Raw genomic sequence first — 20,685 nt, 5'->3', positions numbered from 1 at the left:
TATTTGCATGATTCTTCCCCAGTTTAATGAATTGTGACAATAAATTATCTCAAATACCTGTGAAATAATCTGTATCTCAAATAGTATAGTATCATTTTAAAACACATGGATGCTATGCAAACTTTGAAACTGATCACAACATTTTGTAAATTTTTATCAGTTATCTTTACTTTTGGTTTGCTATATTTCAATGTGAGTAAATAAACATTAATCAAGCGCCTTTCTGAAAACTATATAGACTCCTCCAAAACGCCTTACCTATTATTTAATGCATTTGGAGTAGTAAATGACTGCTCGTTTCCATTACACTGAACACATAATGCAGTTTTTAGCAATGCACCATTAGTGTCTCTTTCCACTGGTAAAAAAAGGAATGTAAAGAAATAGCAGGTCAATATTTCATTTTATCTCTGCAGGTATTCAGAAATTCAGTATTTAAGAGCAATTTTACAGAAGCCAGTTTTTGTTGACAAACATTAGAAATTTATCCGATCAAAGGAAGATCCCAGTGTAAAGCCTTGGAAAGCAATTCTATCTAGATTTGATAGTGTTGAGTAAGACAGACCTCTTGTTTGACAACATAAAGAAATTCAATGGCATTTCATTTACCAATAGGCTAAAATATGAACTTTCGTCTTTTCTGATAAGCGGAAGTGCACCAAAACACAGGGGTTGACAAATCCAGTCCGCAGCCCAGTGCTGGTCTGTGGGCTTGGCAGAACCAGGAAGCGGGTGCGGATCTCCACTCTCCCTCACATGCATGGAAGGCGAGACATGCTCACGTGGGGGGGGCATGCTGCGCATGTGCATGAGTGCGACACGCCCCCCCCCCGCAGGTGCAATACGTGCCCCGGGCATAACATGCCCACCGCGCTTGTGCGGGGGTTCCCCCCCACATGGATCACGTTCCCCCCAACCGGTCCGCAGCCCCAAAAAGGTTGAGGACCACTGCCAAAACAAACCAAACACCTTTTACCTGTTGGTTGTTCTCTTGAGATTATAACCTGGTACTGTGATTTATCTTTCCCTTAGAAAGCCAAGTCAACAACCCAGTTTGTCTGTTTTTTTTGGGGGGGTGGCTTATTGATGAAGGATGAAGGAGACAAGCCAGAGCACCAGTTTCAGACACTACAACCTGCAAACCATAGAGGAAGCTCTATGGTTTAACTATTCCTGTGAGTAATCATCTCTGATAAGCCAGGCTTCTTATAGCACCCGAAAGTGCTCTTAAATTTATACTGGTACTTTTTTACTCTTATTACTACTCTATTATTGGTTGTATGATGGCATTTTTCATTTTAGCTAAAACACCAATGGTACAATAACTATACAGTATCCTGTTTCTCTTGGCATTTCTTATGGACAAATCAAAGATACAGGACTGCATTTTAACAGCAGGACTACCTCTGTGTGCAAAACTCATTTTCTGTGTCTGGGAGTTCCTGAAATTTGTGGAATGAAAACTCTGGATACAACCCATAGCACATGCTCAACATAAAATTCTCTATAAGGAAAAATCAGACACTGGCAAGTAACTTCTCAGAAATCTTACCTAAAATCTCATTAACAGGGCATTTACATTTTCCTTCAGCAGTTAGGTCACTAGGGCAAGAAATGCATTGCCATCCATCTTGAGTAACTCCACTCTAAACAAACAATTTTTTAAAATAAATCACTACATTCACTGAAAAATATTGCACCTATAATTTACTTATAAAAATGTTTTGATTTATTACACATGAATCAGTTACCATGATTTCTGGACATTTCTCACAGGAGATAGAAGATCCACCCTGATCAGAAACTGTCTTGTATCCTGGCAGACACGTGCAGGAGGTACCTGAAATTATGCAACAGCTTGTTATTTTAGCTACAACTAGGTTTGTTCTAGTAATACTGTATTAAAGTACTGTAAGTTTCCTAGAAGGGTCATGACTTTGTGCCTCTGTCCGGTTCCTTGCTAACTGATGAACTCTGAAGAGATCTGGGTGATAAAGGTCATTCTTTCACACGGTTGCCTTAAGTCAAAGGCGACTTGGCACCACACAGGAGCAGGAATGAGATCTGGGTTCAAACCCCAGCCTCCAATACGAAGCTCAATGAGAGAGGCCCCCATCACACGCAACCTCGCCTAAAATATACGTTTAAGAAAGAAATACCAATGAGCGTGATGGGGACTTCCAAGCTACTTCCACAAAGCATAGGGTTTTCTCCCCCTAAAGTAGGGAAGACGGCGATAGTAAAGAGTAAGAATTAATAATGAGAATTGGCGCGGTATCATGAAAGCTGAAGTCCTGAAGCGTCGGGAGAGGGAGAGGTCCCAGCCTGCCAACCCTCTCCTACAACGGACCGTGCTGCGAGTGAGCAGTGCTTCTGCCACCTCCGTCCTACTCGGGAGGGAAGGATGATGGCGGATGAAGGTATCCAAGCCTCTGAAGGAGACCTGGTCTCCACAAAAGGTCCCCTCCCCACCCCACGGGGCAGCAGTGGCTGGTTCCCTTCAGAGGCACCGGGCGAGAGGGGACGTCTGACGGGCAGGAGGAGGACCAACCGGAGTCCCGGCCGCCTCAGTGGCCTCACCCGAAGTACTTTGTCTTTGGAAGGCTCCGCACTGCCCGCACGACAAGTTGGCGATATCGAAGTACTGCGATTCACCGCAACCCTGAGGCCGGCGCAAGGGGAGGAAGAAGCCCGGGGTGCCCGAAAGTCCAGCGCTCAGGGGAAGCAAGAGCAGCGCCATGTCGAGCCAGCGCCTCCCCGTCGCCATGGTTACTGAGTCCTTAATCCCGCCCCATTCTGCGGCGAAGTAACCAACGAACGCTCCCTTCACTGGTTTGGAGGGGCGGTCCCCGAGGCTTGTGCCTACGGAAAGCCAGAGGGGTTAATATTAACCACTCTCCCGTCCAATAAAACAGAGGTCGAGGGATTAATAGTACATTTATTGAACGGCTGCTCGCCTCTGCTGTCAAGGCATCTGCGTTATGGCGGTATTATCACTGTGTGACAATATCCTCTGTTTGGCTCTTGACTGCCCAAGGCCATGGCTTCCTTTAGATTAGAATATTATTGTTAAGTACAGTATTTGACATTTTTGTGCCCCAGTGAAGATATTATCCAGCCTGGTGGCTGTCGACTATGGGCAACACGTTTTTTTTTCATTTTTGGATTGTAAGCTGCTTTTGCCAGATATAAACAGAAACATAGGGTATTCAAAGGTTATTGTTGGTTGCATGGGGCAGAAATGGATATCTAGAAACGTAATCTTATTTATTTACTTTAAATATTTTTATATTGGCTTTCTGCTTAAAACGAGCGCAAGGTGGCCTTTAAAAGCCAATACTGAAAAATTAAAAACAGTAAGTATACAAATATTTTAAAAGAATCACACAAGTACTACACTAAAAAAAGGTAAAGCAAAATCGAAAATGGATTCAGGACATGTTAGTCGTTAAGTCGTGTCCGACTCTTCATGACCCCATGGACCAGAGCACGCCAGGCCCTCCTGTCTTCCACTGCCTCCCGGAATTGTGTCAAATTGCTGTTGGTATCTTCGATGACATTCCGTAACCATCTCGTCCTCTGTCCTCCCCTTCTCCTCTTGCCGTCACAATTCTAGGCATAGCACTCGGTTTAAAACCCCTCTCAGATAGTAAACCGCTAAGCGAAAGAGTTTGTTGCAGCAAAATAAACAAAAAAATTAGCATGATTAAGAGAGAGATGTGATTAAGAGAGAGAAATGCAAGAAAGCAAAGTGGCTGTCCAACGAGGCCTTAGAAATAGCAGAGAGGAGAAGGGAAGCAAAATGCAAGGGAGATAGGGAAAATTACAGAAACTTGAATGCAGACTTCCAAAGAATAGCAAGGAGAGACAAGAGTGCCTTCTTAAATGAACAATGCAAAGAAATAGAGGAAGATAACAGAAAAGGAAAGACCAGAGATCTGTTCAGGAAAATTGGACATACTAGAGGAACATTTTGCGCAAAGATGAACATGATAAAAGACAAAAATGGGAAGGACCTAACAGAAGCAGAAGACGTCAAGACGAGGTGGCAAGAATACACAGAGGAATTATATCAGAAAGATTTGGATATCCCGGACAACCCAGACAATGGAGTTGCTGACCTTGAGCCAGACATCCTGGAGAGCGAAGTCAAGTGGGCCTTAGAAAGCCTGGCTAACAACAAGGCCAGTGGAGGTGATGGCATTCCAGTTGAACTATTTAAAATCTTGAAAGATGATGCTGTTAAGGTGCTACATTCAATATGCCAGCAAGTTTGGAAAACTCAACAGTGGCCAGAGGATTGGAAAAGATCAGTCTACATCCCAATCCCAAAGAAAGGCAGTGCCAAAGAATGCTCCAACTACCGTACAATTGCACTCATTTCGCACGCTAGCAAGGTTATGCTCAAAATCCTACAAGGTAGGCTTCAGCAGTATGTGGACCGAGAACTCCCAGAAGTACAAGCTGGATTCCGAAGAGGCAGAGGAACTCGAGACCAAATTGCTAACTTGTGCTGGATTATGGAGAAAGCCAGAGAGTTCCAGAAAAATATCTACTTCTGCTTCATTGACTATGCGAAAGCCTTTGACTGTGTGGACCACAGCAAACTATGGCAAGTTCTTAAAGAAATGGGAGTGCCTGACCACTTTATCTGTCTCCTGAGAAACCTATATGTGGGACAGGAAGCAACAGTTAGAACTGGTCATGGAACAACTGAGTGGTTCAAAATTGGGAAAGGAGTACGGCAAGGCTGTATATTGTCCCCCAGCTTATTTAACTTATATGCAGAATACATCATGCGGAAGGCTGGACTGGAAGAAACCCAAGCCGGAATTAAGATTGCCGGAAGAAATATCAACAACCTCCGATATGCAGATGATACCACTCTGATGGCAGAAAGTGAGGAGGAATTAAAGAACCTTGTAATGAGAGTGAAAGAGGACAGTGCAAAAAACGGTCTGAAACTCAACATCAAAAAAACTAAGATCATGGCCACTGGCCCCATCACCTCCTGGGAAATAGAAGGGGAAGATATGGAGGCAGTGTCAAATTTTATCTTCCTGGGCTCCATGATCACTGCAGATGGAGGCAGCAGCCCTGAAATTAAAAGGCGCCTTCTTCTTGGGAGGAAAGCGATGACAAATCTTGACAGCATCTTGAAAAGCAGAGACATCACCTTGCCAACAAAAGTCCGAATAGTCAAAGCTATGGTTTTTCCTGTCGTGATGTATGGAAGTGAGAGCTGGACCATAAAGAAAGCAGACCGCCGGAGAATTGATGCCTTTGAATTGTGGTGCTGGAGGAGGCTCTTGAGAATCCCCTGGACTGCAAGGAGAACAAACCTATCAGTTCTAAAGGAAATCAACCCTGAATGCTCACTTGAAGGACAGATCCTGAAGCTGAGGCTCCAGTACTTTGGCCATCTCATGAGAAGAAAAGAGTCCTTGGAAAAAACCTTGATGTTAGGAAGGTGTGATGGCTAGAGGAGAAGGGGACGACCGAGAATGAGATGGCTGGACAGTGTCTGCGAAGCAACCAACATGAACCTGACACAACTCCGGGAGGCAGTAGAAGACAGGAGGGCCTGGCGTGCTCTGGTCCATGGGGTCACGAAGAGTCGGACACGACTAAACGACTAAACACGTGCTGTATATCATGTAGAATGTTCATTGTATTCTGCCCACTGATGATTGAAGTAGATAGCAGCCGTTAAAACTGACGCGTATATAGAAGTACCATGTAATACCTATCCGGGGCAGATAAGGGAGGATTGTAAAATGGAGTACAACTTGTGCGCATCCACATTCTATGCACATCAAAGGCCCACCCCAGATAATAATGTACTAAATGTATAGGATTGCTGTCGTAACTAATACATATCACGTTTTTTAATTATGAAAGCTGCCTTCGATTTTTTCTTAGGAGAAAAGCAAGTAAGAAATATTATAAATAAATAAAATTGTCAGCATTAAAGTTGTGTAATTTTGTAGCCATGATTTTTTTCTTTTCAGTGTTCACTTTCAGTCCTGCTTTGACACTTTCTTCTTGCACTTTCACCAGAAATCACTAAGTATTTCGTTCGAACCATATCAGAAACTTATTTGGAAAGCAAGGACTGTGCCAAGGTTTGCTGCTAGATGACCTCAGGAGAAGGTGAAATATATGCACGTTTATGTTAGCATTTTAGCCCTTGAGAAAGGACAGTGTAGAAAACCGACTGTTGACACTCCAGTCCTAACGCTAGGAGAAAAAAGCTGTTTTTGCTGCGCAAGAACCCAGTTACTAAGCTCTCAATCTTCCAAAGAAGCCTCAACTCTCTTTGTATGCAAATAAAAATTAAATTAAAAATAAATAAAGACAAAATCAATATATAGCAGTTAACTTTAAAGGTGCCCCAACATCTTTTTCCCCCCTTTTTGTTTTGTTTTTCTTGTTGAAACGCTGTTTTCAGGGTAAGTCATTGGTACCGGAAGAAGTCGTTAAACTCCGACGTGATTGGGGAAGGCCTGAGTTTCCGGTGCCGTTCAGGCATGCGTGTTTGGTACCGTCGGCGGAAGTGGGTTTTTTTTCTGCGGGCAGCCGGGCGGGCGCGGGGAGGGGGGTAACCGTTCGCCCTCTCTTGAGGCGGGGGCGGGGGGAGACTGTGGCCGGCGCTTTGTTTCTCCTACCGGTGACTTTGGCGGAGGGGAGCGGCGGTCCGTTTTTCGGTGGCCCTGTGGGCGAGCGAGACACGTCAGCAGCCCCGGGGAGCGGAGGACGAAGGGGGCCGGGAGGGAAGAAGCCCGGGAAAGGGCCGAAGTATGCGGCCTGAGGAACTTGAAAGTAACCGGGTTTGGGTTCCTTTCTTTCCCTGAGGAGAGTCGCAGGGCCGGGGTGCCCTCGGTGGGTCTCTGTACCGGCCCGGACCTGGTTAGTACAAGCGGGATGTGACCGGGCCGTGGCAGTGTTGTCCTTGGGGCTTTTGTGTGTGTGTGTGTGTCTGTGGCTTCGGCAGGAAGCCTCTGAGCTTTTCCAGGCCCGACGCTTTTCGTCCCGCACCTTCTGCTGCTCCCGCTCGCGCGTAGAGAGATATGGGCCGAGATGATTCCTGCTGGGTTTTAATTTAATTGGACAACCGTCTTGTCAGATCTGCTTTGATTGGGATTCCTACGCTGAGCACGAGGTTGGACTCGATGGCCTTAGCGGCCCTTCCAACTCCGTTATTCCGTGTTTCTAATGTAAGAGCTTTTAGTTTAGGGAGAAGTGATAATGCCATCCAGATGGCTACTGTGGTCGCGCTGATATCTTGCTTATTCTGGTGTGGAAGCTTGGTTCGTAAGAAGTTGCAGCGTTGTTAACGTTGTTCTCTTTTGCGCGGTGTTATTCCTTTCGAGCTGCGGTGGAGAAGAAATAACTCTGCTTTGTCAACTTCCGAAGCCGTTCAGGGACGTCCTCGGTGTCACAAAATCTGTTCTGCAAATATATTTAGGTTGCTGCTTTCCCCACGTATTCTCGGAGCACTGATATGGGTCTTGTGGACAAGAGTACCTAGATTACATTAACTGATTTCGCATGCTTGGTTTAAAGCTTTATGTGGAAATCCTTCAAGCAGGGCATTAGCAGTAGTGTAAAGAGAACAACACATTGTTATACTAAGAACAACAAAAAAGAACTACTCCTGAAAGGTTACCATTTTTTACGGAGGTATACCTGAAGAGGCCCACAGGTGTTACATTTTGTATCAACAGGTTACCTTTCTTTTGATAAGGTGTAGCTAGTATCTTCAGTTTCACTCACTCACTGTAGTACTTTTTGGTTCCATTTCATTTTGAGAAAATTCAGTACAATAACTTTAATATTCTGTTTCATTAAAGGATGGATGTGAGTCTGTGGGCAAAGGCAATCTATCACACTTTGTTTGTATTCTACTTTCGACTGATCAAGAAGCAAAAAATTTGGTAAAATACAAAAACTACAGTTTCTGAAATCATTATGCCTGGATATCTTTGAGTTCTATCATGCTGTACATTCTAGATGGCAGATTGATTTGACTTTGTGACTTCCTAGGAAAGAGTAGACTCTGGTAATGGACAGTTAAAGGATAGGCATATTTGCAGCTTTTTTAATGGAAGCATTTGCTTTTGCTTGCTTTTTCTAAGGCATACAAGGGAATAAAATGCATTAAGGATTTCTTAATTGGGAGTTATTGTTCTGTGGACACATACATCGTTACATTTAAATGACATTAAGTATCTAAGTGCAGTAACATAATAGCCAAAAGTTTGTTGCATGACTATATGGACATAACTTGCCATTTTGTCAGTGGTAGCGATGATAGTCCTGAGGTGGGAGTGCTAACCCAGGAACACTACTGGTAGTGTATTGTGGATTTGGTGATGAAATTGAATTGCATAATTCCTATCATGCTTATGCAGGAATCTTGTACTTGCACAAACAGGATTTTGCTCATAACCTATTGGTTTTTTGCCATGACCATTTTATTTGTTTTTTCAAGAGCTGTTTCAGATTTTAACTATCCAATCCTATGCATACCTGCTCAAAAGTAAGCTCTAGTGATTTCAGTGGGTCCTATTCCCAAGTAAGTGCATAAAAAATTAGAATGTAAAGAACTGAAATGTAGAAAGAAATACTTACAATAAATAGTATCAGTTTTCTTTGCTGTATTTTTGTCTGTGGTATTTCTGGAAACTGATTTGCCCAGGAATATTTGGAATAAGTAAAAAAATTCTAAAGAGGAATTCAGAATATCCTGGCATTTACTGTCACAAGTTTTTGACACACAACTTTGCTTACTGGTTGTGTACTGTGTGTAATTTCACACCTTTTAAGACCTCTCTTAAATATTCTTTTCCTTTCCTTATACTATAAACAGTGGGCAATAAGTGTTGGCTAAATTGCGCCAAGCGATAGGTAACATGGGGGAACGTAGTGGCATTGCGGGTTAGCTGCAAAGCCTCTGGGCTGCAAGGTCGTCAGACCAGCAGTTTGAATCCACGCAACGGAGTGAGCTCCCTTTGCCTGTCCCAGCTCCTCCCAACTTAGCAGTTCAAAAGAATGAAAATGTAAGTAGATAAATAGGTACCACTGCAGTAGGAAGGTAACATCATTCTGTGTCTAGTTGCACTGGCCACGTGACCATGGAAACTGTCTACGGACAAATGCTGGCTCTATGGCCTAGAAACAGGGATGAGCACTGGCCCCTAGAGTCAGACACGACTGGGCAATTGTCAAGGGGAACCTTTAGGTTTACCTATAGGTAACATAGCAGGGACAACATGGTAATGAGTTAAACATCTCTGACTATTTTTGAAATTTGTAAAATGGGTTTTGGTTAGTTAGGAAGAAAACACAGCTGGGAAATATAGCAGATATAACACACTGATTGTAGTGTTTTACATTAGATAATGGCCTAACAAATCTTGGCTAATATTGAGTCCACTGAGATAGGTTTTAAACATATGTACTGTATATATTTTATCTCAGCGCTATATATAGTGCAGTGTCCAAATAAATTAAAATGATTTGAAATTTGCAATCTGTGTATTGCAGTTGCAGTATTCTCATGAAACACTATGTGTCAAATGCATTTCTCTATATAATATAAAAGAATCATTTATTTTAACGTTAGCACTGTAATCTTGTATGTACTTATTTGAGAGTAAGTTCTGATGAACTTAGTAGATCTTACTTGCAGAGGATTGGGCTGCACTATTTTCCATTATGGCCTCTTTGTTTTTTTAGAACTTGTTAGAAGAGTGTTCTGATAAATATCTTGTGTAGATTTTATGTGACAGTACATTGTGTGATGCTTTTACAGTTTGTGTTCTAGCGTATGGAGTAGAAAGATTATGAGGAATTTTTGTAGATTGGTAGTGTGATGGCAGATTTGTGGAAGAAGTGGAAAGACTATTAATATGTTTTCCTGGAATTTTTGGTTTTTGGATTTATTATTTTTTTAATAATATGACATGTCTACAATACAGCACTCATACCACTGAACATCCGATCACTGTCTTTCCAAGAAAAAGAATTTCAGCAGACCTGGACACTTCTGTCTTTTTGTGTGAGATTCCACCTTTCAGCAACTCTGGACACTGAAGAAACTTTATGCGGATCTCTGAAGGAGTGATTACAAGCTTATTTTCAAGGCTTACTGAAATTAGCTTTAATAGGAGAGTATCCTCTCAAAATGGATATGCCAAGATGCTGTTTTGTTGAAATTCATTATTTATGTCTTGTGAGTTTTTTGTTTGTGTTTTGTAGAAGTCTGGATTGGGACCAGAAATTTGTATAAAACCATCAATTTTTTTTAGTTGGTTACTCTTGGCATTGGTCAAAGATATTCCTCAGTAATGAGACATGATATGTAAGCCTACTTATTGGCCATTAATCATGTTTTTCTTTCCACAGTTAAGTTGATTTCACAGACTTTAATCAGGCCTTTGAGGAAGAAACAGGTAAGCTTCTAAAACATTAATGCTTCTGTTGTCTGAGATGATTTCTTTCTGAAAGACTTGTGGCAGGAGAGGAAGTACAGATTGGATGTCCAGATCATGAGGAAATGATACATCATAGGGACTGGATGGCTTAACGTTGGTTGTTAAGAAGTGGAGCGTTTGGCAAAGACACAGGACTAGAGATAACTTCTGGTTTAATATCCTCATAAAAGTTGTGATGGCCTGTATATGTGCAGTGAAAGATTTCTTTATCTTCATTAGAGCCAGTTAGAATTACTGAAACTGTTTTGATTATTTGGAATGCTGATGGAACACTCAGAATTTCAGGATGAATAATTGTTAGCAAGCTTTATGATTAAATAGGCTTCTTGTGGTTTCAGTTGAGTTATTCTTTGATTTTGTATACTAGGTTGAAGGTGGACATTTCTGTTTTAAATGGTAGAGTGTGAGGTGTAGTACTTTTTCAGTGTCTTAAAGTCTTGCTATTGTGTGTTTTATCCACAGGTGGCTTGCTGTGGGTTGAACTCAGAATGGCTGTAGTCATCCGTTTACAGGGGCTTCCTGTTGTTGCAGGCCCTGTGGATATTCGCCATTTCTTCTCAGGATTGAATATCCCTGATGGTGGTGTATATATTATTGGAGGAGAAAAGGGGGAAGCTTTTATCATATTTGCAACAGATGAAGATGCACGGCGAGCAATGAGCTATTCAGGAATATCTATCAGGGGTTCACGTATCGAATTGTTTCTCAGCAGCAAGACAGAAATGCAGCATATAATAGAAATTAATAGGAAAATATTTGATCGTGGTGGAAAAGAAACAGTAACTGGCTCTAGGCGGACAGGTTCTAATAACCCTGGGGCCTCTGGAGTTGGCAGCCTTTCAAATGCAGTTGCAGCCCTTAAGAAAGGAGTGGACAAATCTAGCTATAGTTCTGTGGATTTCTCACAGCGTGAATTCCATTCCAGCGGTTCCCGAAACAGCAGTAGGGAGATCGCGCAAGCAAACTATAAGCAGCCCAGGAGAGAGTCCTCAGGAAGATACACCCATTCAAAATCTCCTGCAAGGAGGGTTATGGCATGTAGTCACTCCAGGTCTCCTCCACGGAGAATTATGGCATGCACTCGTTCAAGGTCTTGTTCTCCATCAGGGAGGATTATGACACATACCCATTCAAGATCTCCATCAAGAAGGAATACTGCACGGACTCATTCACGGTCTTCACCAAGGAGGATTACAGCACGGAGCCATTCAAGGTCTCCATCAAGGATGGTTACAGCACAGACTCATTCACGGTCTTCACCAAGGAGGATTACAGCACGGAGCCATTCAAGGTCTCCATCAAGGAGGGTTACAGCATGGACTCATTCACGGTCTTCACCAAGGAGGATTACAGCAGAGAGCCATTCAAGGTCTCCATCAAGGAGGGTTACAGCACGGACTCTTTCACGGTCTCCACCAAGGAAGATTACAACACGGATCTATTCTAGGTCTCCACCAAGAGGGATTGCAGTACGGACCCATTCCAGGTCTTCGCCAAAGAGAGTTACTACACGTTCTCATTCACCATTTTCTGGCTCAACCCATTCTCTTTCATCTCATAACAGGGAGTACTATGTACGTGTACAAAATCTGTCACCTGTTGGTGATAAGGATGAATTGAGATTATTCTTTGGAGAGTTGGATATTTCTGATGATCAGATTGTATTCTTAAAGCCACGTAGCCATAGAAGCAGGGATGCAATTGTGACTTTCAAATCACTCAGAATATATGAGGGTGCACTCAAATATCACAAGTGGCATCTTTACCCTCAAAAGGTTCACCTTTTCCCCATTTCCAAAACAGAAGCATTTCAGTTAATTGGATCTTCAGAAACTACAAGATCACCAGAGGGACATTACCATAGGAGGGGAAAAAACGATCAAGATCAACATTCTGGCTCATATACATGTTTATATGTAAGAAATTTTCCATTTGATGTGACAAATGTTGAAGTGCAGAAGTTTTTTGCAGGATTTAATATTGACGACAGGGATATTCGTTTGCTGTATGATGACAAAGGAGCTGGACTGGGAGAAGCGTTAGTCAAATTTAGATCTGAAGATGAAGCACGGAAAGCTGAAAGTTTAAATCGTAAGCATTTTTTGGGAACGGAAGTACTCCTGAGAAGCATATCTGAGGAACAAATGCGAGAGTTTGGTATCAATGTTCCATCAGTATTAAATAAAAAGATGCAGGATCATCCCTACACAAATAAAAAAGGTAAACTTCATTCTCAGGTTGAATCCATGCAGGGAAATGTAGAGCATCCATTGTATTATAATCATTCAGCTGATGATTTAAAGTATCCATCTGATCACAGACATCCACCTGATGATTCAGTCTGTTCACCTGATCATGTTAGAGTCCATCCCACATTTACAGATGTTGGTGAAAGAATTCCTGGAATTTTCCCAGATGGACATACTGTGGCTGACTCTGATTTCAGGAGTGGCTCAGATCGTGTCACAGTGATTAAATTAAGGAATATACCATCGGAAGTCTCACGTGATGAAGTTCTGGATTTTTTCTATGGCTACAAGATCATACCAGAATCTCTTTTTATGCAGCAGAATGAGTATGGCATGTTTTCTGGTGAAGCTCTTGTTGCCCTGATAAATTATGATGAGGCAGTGGCTGCTGTTAATGAACTTAATGATAGGCCAATTGGCGAGTGCAAAATTAGGTTGAGCTTGGTATAAATGAGAAAATGCTTAGGAAGCAAAGCTTACGGTATTAAATTTCTTGAAAAATATATAAAAAGTAAATTCACTGTAAATAGCTATGACTGCTTCTAAAATTAGTGTCTTTTATTGTGAGGGAGTCGGAATGACGTCTTAAGTTCTTTCAGACAGAACTGTATCCCTGGGCAATTCATGAAAGCATGACCTTGCAGTGTATGTTTGTGGTTTGTCTAAATATGGTTTTTGTTGCAGTAGAATTTTAAATTTCAGAGCTAGAAGTTGTATTATTGTTGTATGTAATAATATGTTGTCTGTTTTCTTGGCTTCTTGCCCATTATGATGTTCAGTACATTTTCATAATTTCAGCTCAGTTTTACAATAAAAGTACATAAATGGAAAGACATGAATTGATATTTGGCTGATTTGTATCCAGTAGTGCCCAATTACACTACTGAGAAGCAGTATAGTGGTGCCTCAATTTATGGAATTAATCTGTATTGGAACGGTGGCCGTAGGTTGAAATTTCCGTAAGTCAAAGCACCATTTCCTATAGGAATGCATTGAAAACCATTTAATCTGTTCCAGCTGAAGGAAAAAATACACCCCCCCCCCAAATAAAAATAAAACACTGGAAGCCCCTGGGCCTGCAAAAATAAAAATAAATCTCAAGCCAGCTCAAGCCTCCCGGCACTGGGTGACCTTGCCCGGGGGTGAACAGCTGAAGCACCCCGGCCAGTTCAAGCCTGCTCGCGCTGGGCGACCGTGGCCGGGGGCGAAGAGCCGAAGCACCCCGGGCAGCTGAAGCTGCTGCCAGAGCACCCAGGAGGCTCAAGCCTTCCAGCTCTGGGCCACCGCCACCAGATCCTTTCCCTAACCATTGGGGTGAAAGAGCTACAAAGAAGCAGCCTCTTTGCCACCAATAGTACTGTAAATTTAAATTTCCTGCCCTTTACCCCTGCCTTTTCCCTTTCGTAAGTGGAAGCTCTGGCCGCAAGTAGAAGCAAAATTTTGCGGCTGGAGCTTTCCGTACCTCAAAATTTTCATAAGTGGGGATGTCTGTATGTCGAGGCACCACTGTACTGTATACAGTGGTGCCTCGCACAAAGATGTTAGCTGGTTCCAAAAAAAATCAACGTTGTGTGAAACATCGTTCTGTGAAACACCGTTTCCCATAGGAATGCATTGAAAACCGGTTAATCCGTTTCCTTGAGGGAAAATCCCCATAGGAAACATCGTTGAGTGAAACCCGGTTCCCCAATTGAAATGCATTTAAGCCGACTTAATGCATTTCAATGGCTTTGCGAAGTACTTTTACAGGAGCGAAAATGGGCATCGGAAAGAGCTCTTTGATCTCCGTTTCCCTTTTAAAGCTCTTTCCGATGTCTCTTTTCACTCATTTAAAAGTGCCTTAAACTGTTTGAAGCCTGTTTTAAATGTTTGCAATGGTTAGCCCACCTCCTTAACCCTCCTTAATGAGGGGAAAGACAAATAATCACCACAAATTAACAAAGTGTCAGAACAACACCAAAATAAGTTTGCATAGGTTTCAGGAGGTGGGCTAACCACTGCAAGCATTTAAAACAGGTTCCAAACATTGTAAGACACTTTTACAGGTGCGAAAAAGAGGCATCGTTGTGTGAAAATTCCCCATAGGAAACATCTTTGTGTGATGCGGCAAATTTAACAGAAAAAGGCATCGTTGTGTGAATTCATCGTTGTGTGAGGCACCCGCTGTGCGAGGCACCACTGTATTAATATTATGGAAATTCAGGTCACACATGCTGTTGCAGTGTACAGCTTATACCCTACAAAAGTGGAAAATGTTGGTGCTTCTGGAAGATAACATAAAAGAATTTTTAAAATATTTATTTATTTTGTCCTGTGAAGAGTACTCTGTGAATTCAATGACCATTTTTGGCTCTCTCCTCTTTCACCCTCATTAAGAGGTTCTTTAATTCCTCCTCACTTTCCGCCATCAGAGTCGTATCATCTGCATATTTGAGGTTGTTGATATTTCTTCCAGCAATCTTAATTCCGGCTTGGGATTCATCCAGTCCGGCCTTTCGCATGATGTGTTCTGTATATAAGTTGAAGAAGCAGGGAGACAATATACAGCCTTGTCGTACTCCTTTCCCAATTTTGAACCAATCAGTTGTTCCATGTCCAGTTCTAACTGTTGCTTCCTGTCCCACATATAGGTTTCTCCGGAGATGGATAAGGTGGTCAGGCACTCCCATTTCTTTAAGAACTCGCCATAGTTTGCTGTGGTCCACACAGTCGAAGCTTTTCGGTAGTCAATGAAGCAGAAGTAGATGTTTTTCTGGAACTCTCTGGCTTTCTCCATAATCCAGTGCATGTTGGCAATTTGGTTTCTAGTTCCTCTGCCCCTTTGAAATCCAGCTTGTACTTCTGGGAATTCTTGGTCCACATACTGCTGAAACCTACCATGATGGATTTTGACCATAATCTTAGTAGCATGTGAAATGAGTGCAAATGTACGGTAGTCAGAGCATTTTTTGGCACTGCCCTTCTTTGGGATTGGGATGTAGACTGATCTTTTCCAGGCCTCTGGCCACTGTTGAGTTTTCCAAATTTGCTGGCATATTGAATGTAGCGCCTTAACAGTGTCATCTTTTAAGGTTTTAAATAGTTCAACTAGAATGCCATCACCTCCACTGGCCTTGTTGTTAGCCATGCTTTCTAAGGCCCACTTGACTTCATTCTCCAGGATGTCTGGCTCATGGTCAGCAAACACACTATCTCGGTTGTCTGGGATATCCAAATCTTTCTGGTATAATTCTTCTCTGTATTCATGCTACCTCTTCTTGATGTCTTCTGCTTCTGTGAGGTCCCTACCATTTTTGTCTTTTATCATGTCCATCTTTGCACAAAATGTTCCTTTAATATCTCCTATTTTCTTTTATTTATTTATTTTTTGTTTGTTTTGTACCCTGCCCATCTGGTCTATAAGACCACTTAACAGAACTCTGTTTTTTTCCCTTTCTATTCTTTTCCTTTATTTCTTTGCACTATTCATTTAAGAAGGTCCTCTTGTCTCTCCTTGCTATTCTTTTGAAGTCAGCATTCCATATTCTGTAACTTTCCCTGTCTCCCTTGCATTTTGTTTCCCTTCTCTGTTATTTGTAAGGCCTCATGAAAGGCCTGATGTTGGGAAAGTGTGAAGGCAAGAGGAGAAGGGGACAACAGAGGACAAGGTGGTTGGACAGTGTCATTAAAGCAACCAACATGAATATAACCAAACTCCAGGGGGCAGTGGAAGACAGGAGGGCCTTGCGTGCTCTGGTCCATGGAATCATGAAAAGTCAGGCACAACTAAACAACAGTTGTCCAATCATTTGAACTCACCTTATACCTATGTCACTAGCAACTCGTGTTAGAATGGTGCCTCGCAAGACGAGAATAATTCGTTCTGCGAGACCTGTCATCTTGCGAAATTTTCATCTTGTGAGGCGAATTTTCCCATAGGAATCCATTGAAATTTAATTAATGTGTTCCTATGGGCAAAAAACTCTGAAAGAGTCACCAGGTAGGGAGCTGGGGAAGAACCACTGGAGGACTTGCGGGAGTCCCCTGCAACCGTGATCACTGCTTTCAGAGGTCCCCCGGCAGTCTTTCAATGGTGCTAGCAAGCCTTCCTCAACACCATTTTTGAACTTCCCTCCCTTTCCCCCTGCCTTTTTCCATTTGTAGGCTTGGCTCCGATGGTGCTTTTTCAGAGTTTTTTGCCCATGGGAACGCATTAATTAAATTTCAATACATTCCTATGGGAAAATGTACCTCACAAGATGAAAATACCTTCGTCTTGCGGGGCTCAACAAAACTTGCAAGACGCTTTCATCTTGTGAGTTTTTCGTTGCCTGAAGCATTTGTCTTGTGAGGTACCACTGTCCTCTTGGTTGGCTTCCTAAGTCATTTTCTCACCCACTTAAAGTATCCACCAAAAACATCCGATGTGTCAAAAGCCAGTTGTTCATACTGCTGCCTTTTAAAAATAAGGTACAAATTTGCAATAATTAAGAAATGCTTTAATATAAAAATAGAAAAGAGGAATACAAAAAATAAAGAGGCATAAATTATTTTGTTAGTACAGTACTTACCTTTGTTGTGTATCATTAAAAAAACAGGACAAGTTTTCAGAGAAACTTTCCTTAGATTACTATAAAAATGATCTGTTGTAGTTTTCATACTGATTTCAAAATCCAACACTTCCTCAAATCATGTACATTTCTAATTTTCCCTAAAGCCAAGAAGGTCACAGGAAGTGATGGTAAACGACAGTTCAGGATTTCAAAGAGCCTTGGACTCGTGTGTCTCCTTCTTTTCTTCAGTGACCAGAAAAAGACTCAATGGTGTAATGCTGCATACTGGAAGGTTACACAGACATAACTTTGCCAGACATTATGCCCAGGCAACACAGATTGTGTAATTTGATTGTGCAATCAGTCACACAGTTCCTGTCATGACCAATTGCACAATGCTTTGTACACAGTACTTCCACCTTGGTGCTCTTGTTGCCACCACAGATGATGATCCTCTATGGTTACACCTTAAGCAATAGGGCTGACATAGACCTTTATTTTCCACCACCGTACAAGTGGTTGGCCACACTATGACACTGGACTTTTAAAAAGCAAAGAAGATCTACAAGCGAGAAAACATAAATTCAAGATATAAACATGTAAAATTATAGTAAGCCATTAAGATGTGGGTACCAACATGTATGTCCTAAACATGGCCCCCATGTCTAAAACAGTATTTAAGAGCAATTTTACAGAAGCCAGTTTTTGTTGACAAACATTAGAAATTTATCCGATCAAAGGAAGATCCCAGTGTAAAGCCTTGGAAAGCAATTCTATCTAGATTTGATAGTGTTGAGTAAGACAGACCTCTTGTTTGGCAACATAAAGAAAGTCAATAGCATTTCATTTACCAATAGGCTAAAATATGAACTGTCGTCTTTTCTGATAAGCGGAAGTGCACCAAAACACAGGGGTTGACAAATCCAGTCCGCAGCCCAGTGCTGGTCTGTGGGCTTGGCAGAACCAGGAAGCGGGTGCGGATCTCCACTCTCCCTCACATGCATGGTAGGCGAGACATGCTCACGCGGGGGGGCATGTTGCGCATGTGCATGAGTGCGACACGCCCCCCCCGCAGGTGCAATACGTGCCCCGGGCATAACACGCCCACTGCGCTTGCGCGGGGGTTCCCCCCCATGGATGACGTTCCCCCCAACCGGTCCACAGCCCCAAAAAGGTTGAGGACCACTGCCAAAACAAAACAAACACCTTTTACCTGTTGGTTGTTCTCCTGAGATTAGAACCTGGTACTGTGATTTATCTTTCCCTTAGAAAGCCAAGGAAACAACCCAGTTTGTCTTTTTTTTGGGGGGGTGGCGGCTTATTGATGAAGGAGACAAGCCAGAGCACCAGTTTCAGACACTACAACCTGCAAACCACAGAGGAAGCTCTATGGTTTAACTATTCCTGTGAGTAATCATCTCTGATAAGCCAGGCTTCTTATAGCACCTGAAAGTGCTCTTAAATTTATACTGGTACTTTTTTACTCTTATTACTACTCCTATTATTGGTTGTATGATGGCATTTTTCATTTTAGCTAAAACACCAATGGTACAATAACTATACAGTATTCTGTTTCTCTTGGCATTTCTTATGGACAAATCATAGATACAGGACTGCATTTTAACAGCAGGACTACCTCTGTGTGCAAAACTCATTTTTTGTGTCTGGAAGTTCCTGAAATTTGTGGAATGAAAACTCTGGATACATCCCATAGCACATGCTCAACATAAAATTCTCTATAAGGAAAAATCAGACACTGGCAAGTAACTTCTCAGAAATCTTACCTAAAATCTCATTAACAGGGCATTTACATTTTCCTTCAACAGTTAGGTCACTAGGGCAAGAAATGCATTGCCATCCATCTTGAGTAACTCCACTCTAAACAAACAATTTTTTTAAAATAAATCACTACATTCACTGAAAAATATTGCACCTATAATTTACTTATAAAAATGTTTTGATTTATTACACATGAATCAGTTACCATGATTTCTGGACATTTCTCACAGGAGATAGAAGATCCACCCTGATCAGAAACTGTCTTGTATCCTGGCAGACACGTACAGGAGGTACCTGAAATTATGCAACAGCTTGTTATTTTAGCTACAACTAGGTTTGTTCTAGTAATACTGTATTAAAGTACTGTAAGTTTCCTAGAAGGGTCATGACTTTGTGCCTCTGTCCGGTTCCTTGCTAACTGATGAACTCTGAAGAGATCTGGGTGATAAAGGTCATTCTTTCACACGGTTGCCTTAAGTCAAAGGCGACTTGGCACCACACAGGAGCAGGAAAGAGATCTGGGTTCAAACCCCAGCCTCCAATACGAAGCTCAATGAGAGAGGCCCCCATCACACGCAACCTCGCCTAAAATATACGTTTAAGAAAGAAATACCAATGAGCGTGATGGGGACTTCCAAGCTACTTCCACAAAGCATAGGGTTTCCTCCCCCTAAAGTAGGGAAGACGGCGACAGTAAAGAGTAAGAATTAATAATGACAATTGGCGCGGTATCATGAAAGCTTAAGTCCTGAAGCGTCGGGAGAGGGAGAGGACCCAGCCTGCCAACCCTCTCCTACAACGGACCGTGCTGCGAGTGAGCAGTGCTTCTGCCACCTCCGTCCTACTCGGGAGGGAAGGATGATGGCGGATGAAGGTATCCAAGCCTCTGAAGGAGACCTGGTCTCCACAAAAGGTCCCCTCCCCACCCCACGGGGCAGCAGTGGCTGGTTCCCTTCAGAGGCACCGGGCGAGAGGGGACGTCTGACGGGCAGGAGGAGGACCAACCGGAGTCCCAGCTGTCGGCCATGGGCAACACCGTTTTTTTTTTCATTTTTGGATTGTAAGCTGCTTTTGCCAGATATAAACAGAAACATAGGGTATTAAAAGGTTATTATTGGTTGCTTGGGCAGCAATTGATATCTAAAAACGTCGTCGTTTAGTGGTGTCCGACTCTTCGTGACCCCATGGAACATAGCACGCCAGCCCCTCCTGTCTTCCACTGCCTCCCGGAATTGGTTTTAAATTCATGTTCGTCGCTTCAATGACACTGTCCAATCATCTCATCCCTTCTCCTCCTGCCTTCACACTTTCACAACATCAGTGTCTTTTCCAAGGAGTCTTCTCTTCTCATGAGATGGCCACCATATTGGAGCCTCAGATTCAGGATCTGCCCTTCCAGTGAGATCTAGAAACATAACCTTATTTACTGTATTTGCTTTAAATATTTTTACTTTGGCTTTCTGCTTTAAAAGAGCGCAAGGTGGTCTTTAAAAGCCAATACTGAAAAACTAAAAACAGTAAGTATACAAATATTTTAAAAGAATCGAATAAGTACTACACTAAAAATGGTAAAAATCATGCAAAACGGATTCAGGGCATTTTGTTGTTTAGTCGTTAAGTCGTGTC

The 20,685-nt window shown here is 42.3% G+C and overlaps 2 protein-coding genes across 2 annotated transcripts in view; one reads left to right on the top strand and one right to left on the bottom strand.

The window, feature by feature from the left end:
- Positions 1-215: 215 nt before the first annotated feature.
- On the bottom strand, positions 216-3,524 carry LOC144589282 (meckelin-like). Its single transcript, XM_078393595.1, has 4 exons — positions 2,581-3,524; positions 1,752-1,840; positions 1,553-1,646; positions 216-358 (listed from the first exon to the last, which is right to left on the bottom strand). Exons 1-4 carry the CDS (start codon positions 2,765-2,767, stop codon positions 255-257), a joined length of 474 nt encoding a protein of 157 aa, XP_078249721.1. The 5' UTR covers positions 2,768-3,524; the 3' UTR covers positions 216-254.
- Positions 3,525-7,980: 4,456 nt separating this feature from the next.
- LOC140701254 (RNA-binding protein 12) overlaps positions 7,981-20,685 on the top strand; it is a 29,554-nt gene continuing 16,849 nt past the window's right edge. The window contains exon 1 of the mRNA XM_078393091.1: positions 7,981-13,195. Coding sequence (XP_078249217.1) covers positions 10,988-13,195 — 2,208 coding nt within the window. The 5' untranslated portion in view covers positions 7,981-10,987. The remainder of the gene's footprint in view (positions 13,196-20,685) is intronic.

This window comes from Pogona vitticeps, chromosome 4, assembly GCF_051106095.1.
Source record: "Pogona vitticeps strain Pit_001003342236 chromosome 4, PviZW2.1, whole genome shotgun sequence".
NCBI classification, from domain to species: Eukaryota; Metazoa; Chordata; class Lepidosauria; order Squamata; family Agamidae; genus Pogona; species Pogona vitticeps.
This window is presented reverse-complemented; position numbering and strand designations above follow the sequence as displayed.

What these genes read in the sequence shown, in the direction of transcription:
- LOC144589282 (XM_078393595.1), bottom strand. Translation starts at nt 2,767, where the DNA reads ATGGCGACGGGGAGGCGCTGGCTCGACATGGCGCTGCTCTTGCTTCCC. An exon ending in AGAAATGTCCAGAAATCATG is followed by an intron (nt 1,647 to 1,751) that starts GTAACTGATTCA and finishes TTGTTTGTTTAG; the next exon opens with AGTGGAGTTACTCAAGATGG. An exon ending in CCCTGTTAATGAGATTTTAG is followed by an intron (nt 359 to 1,552) that starts GTAAGATTTCTG and finishes TTTTTTTACCAG; the next exon opens with TGGAAAGAGACACTAATGGT.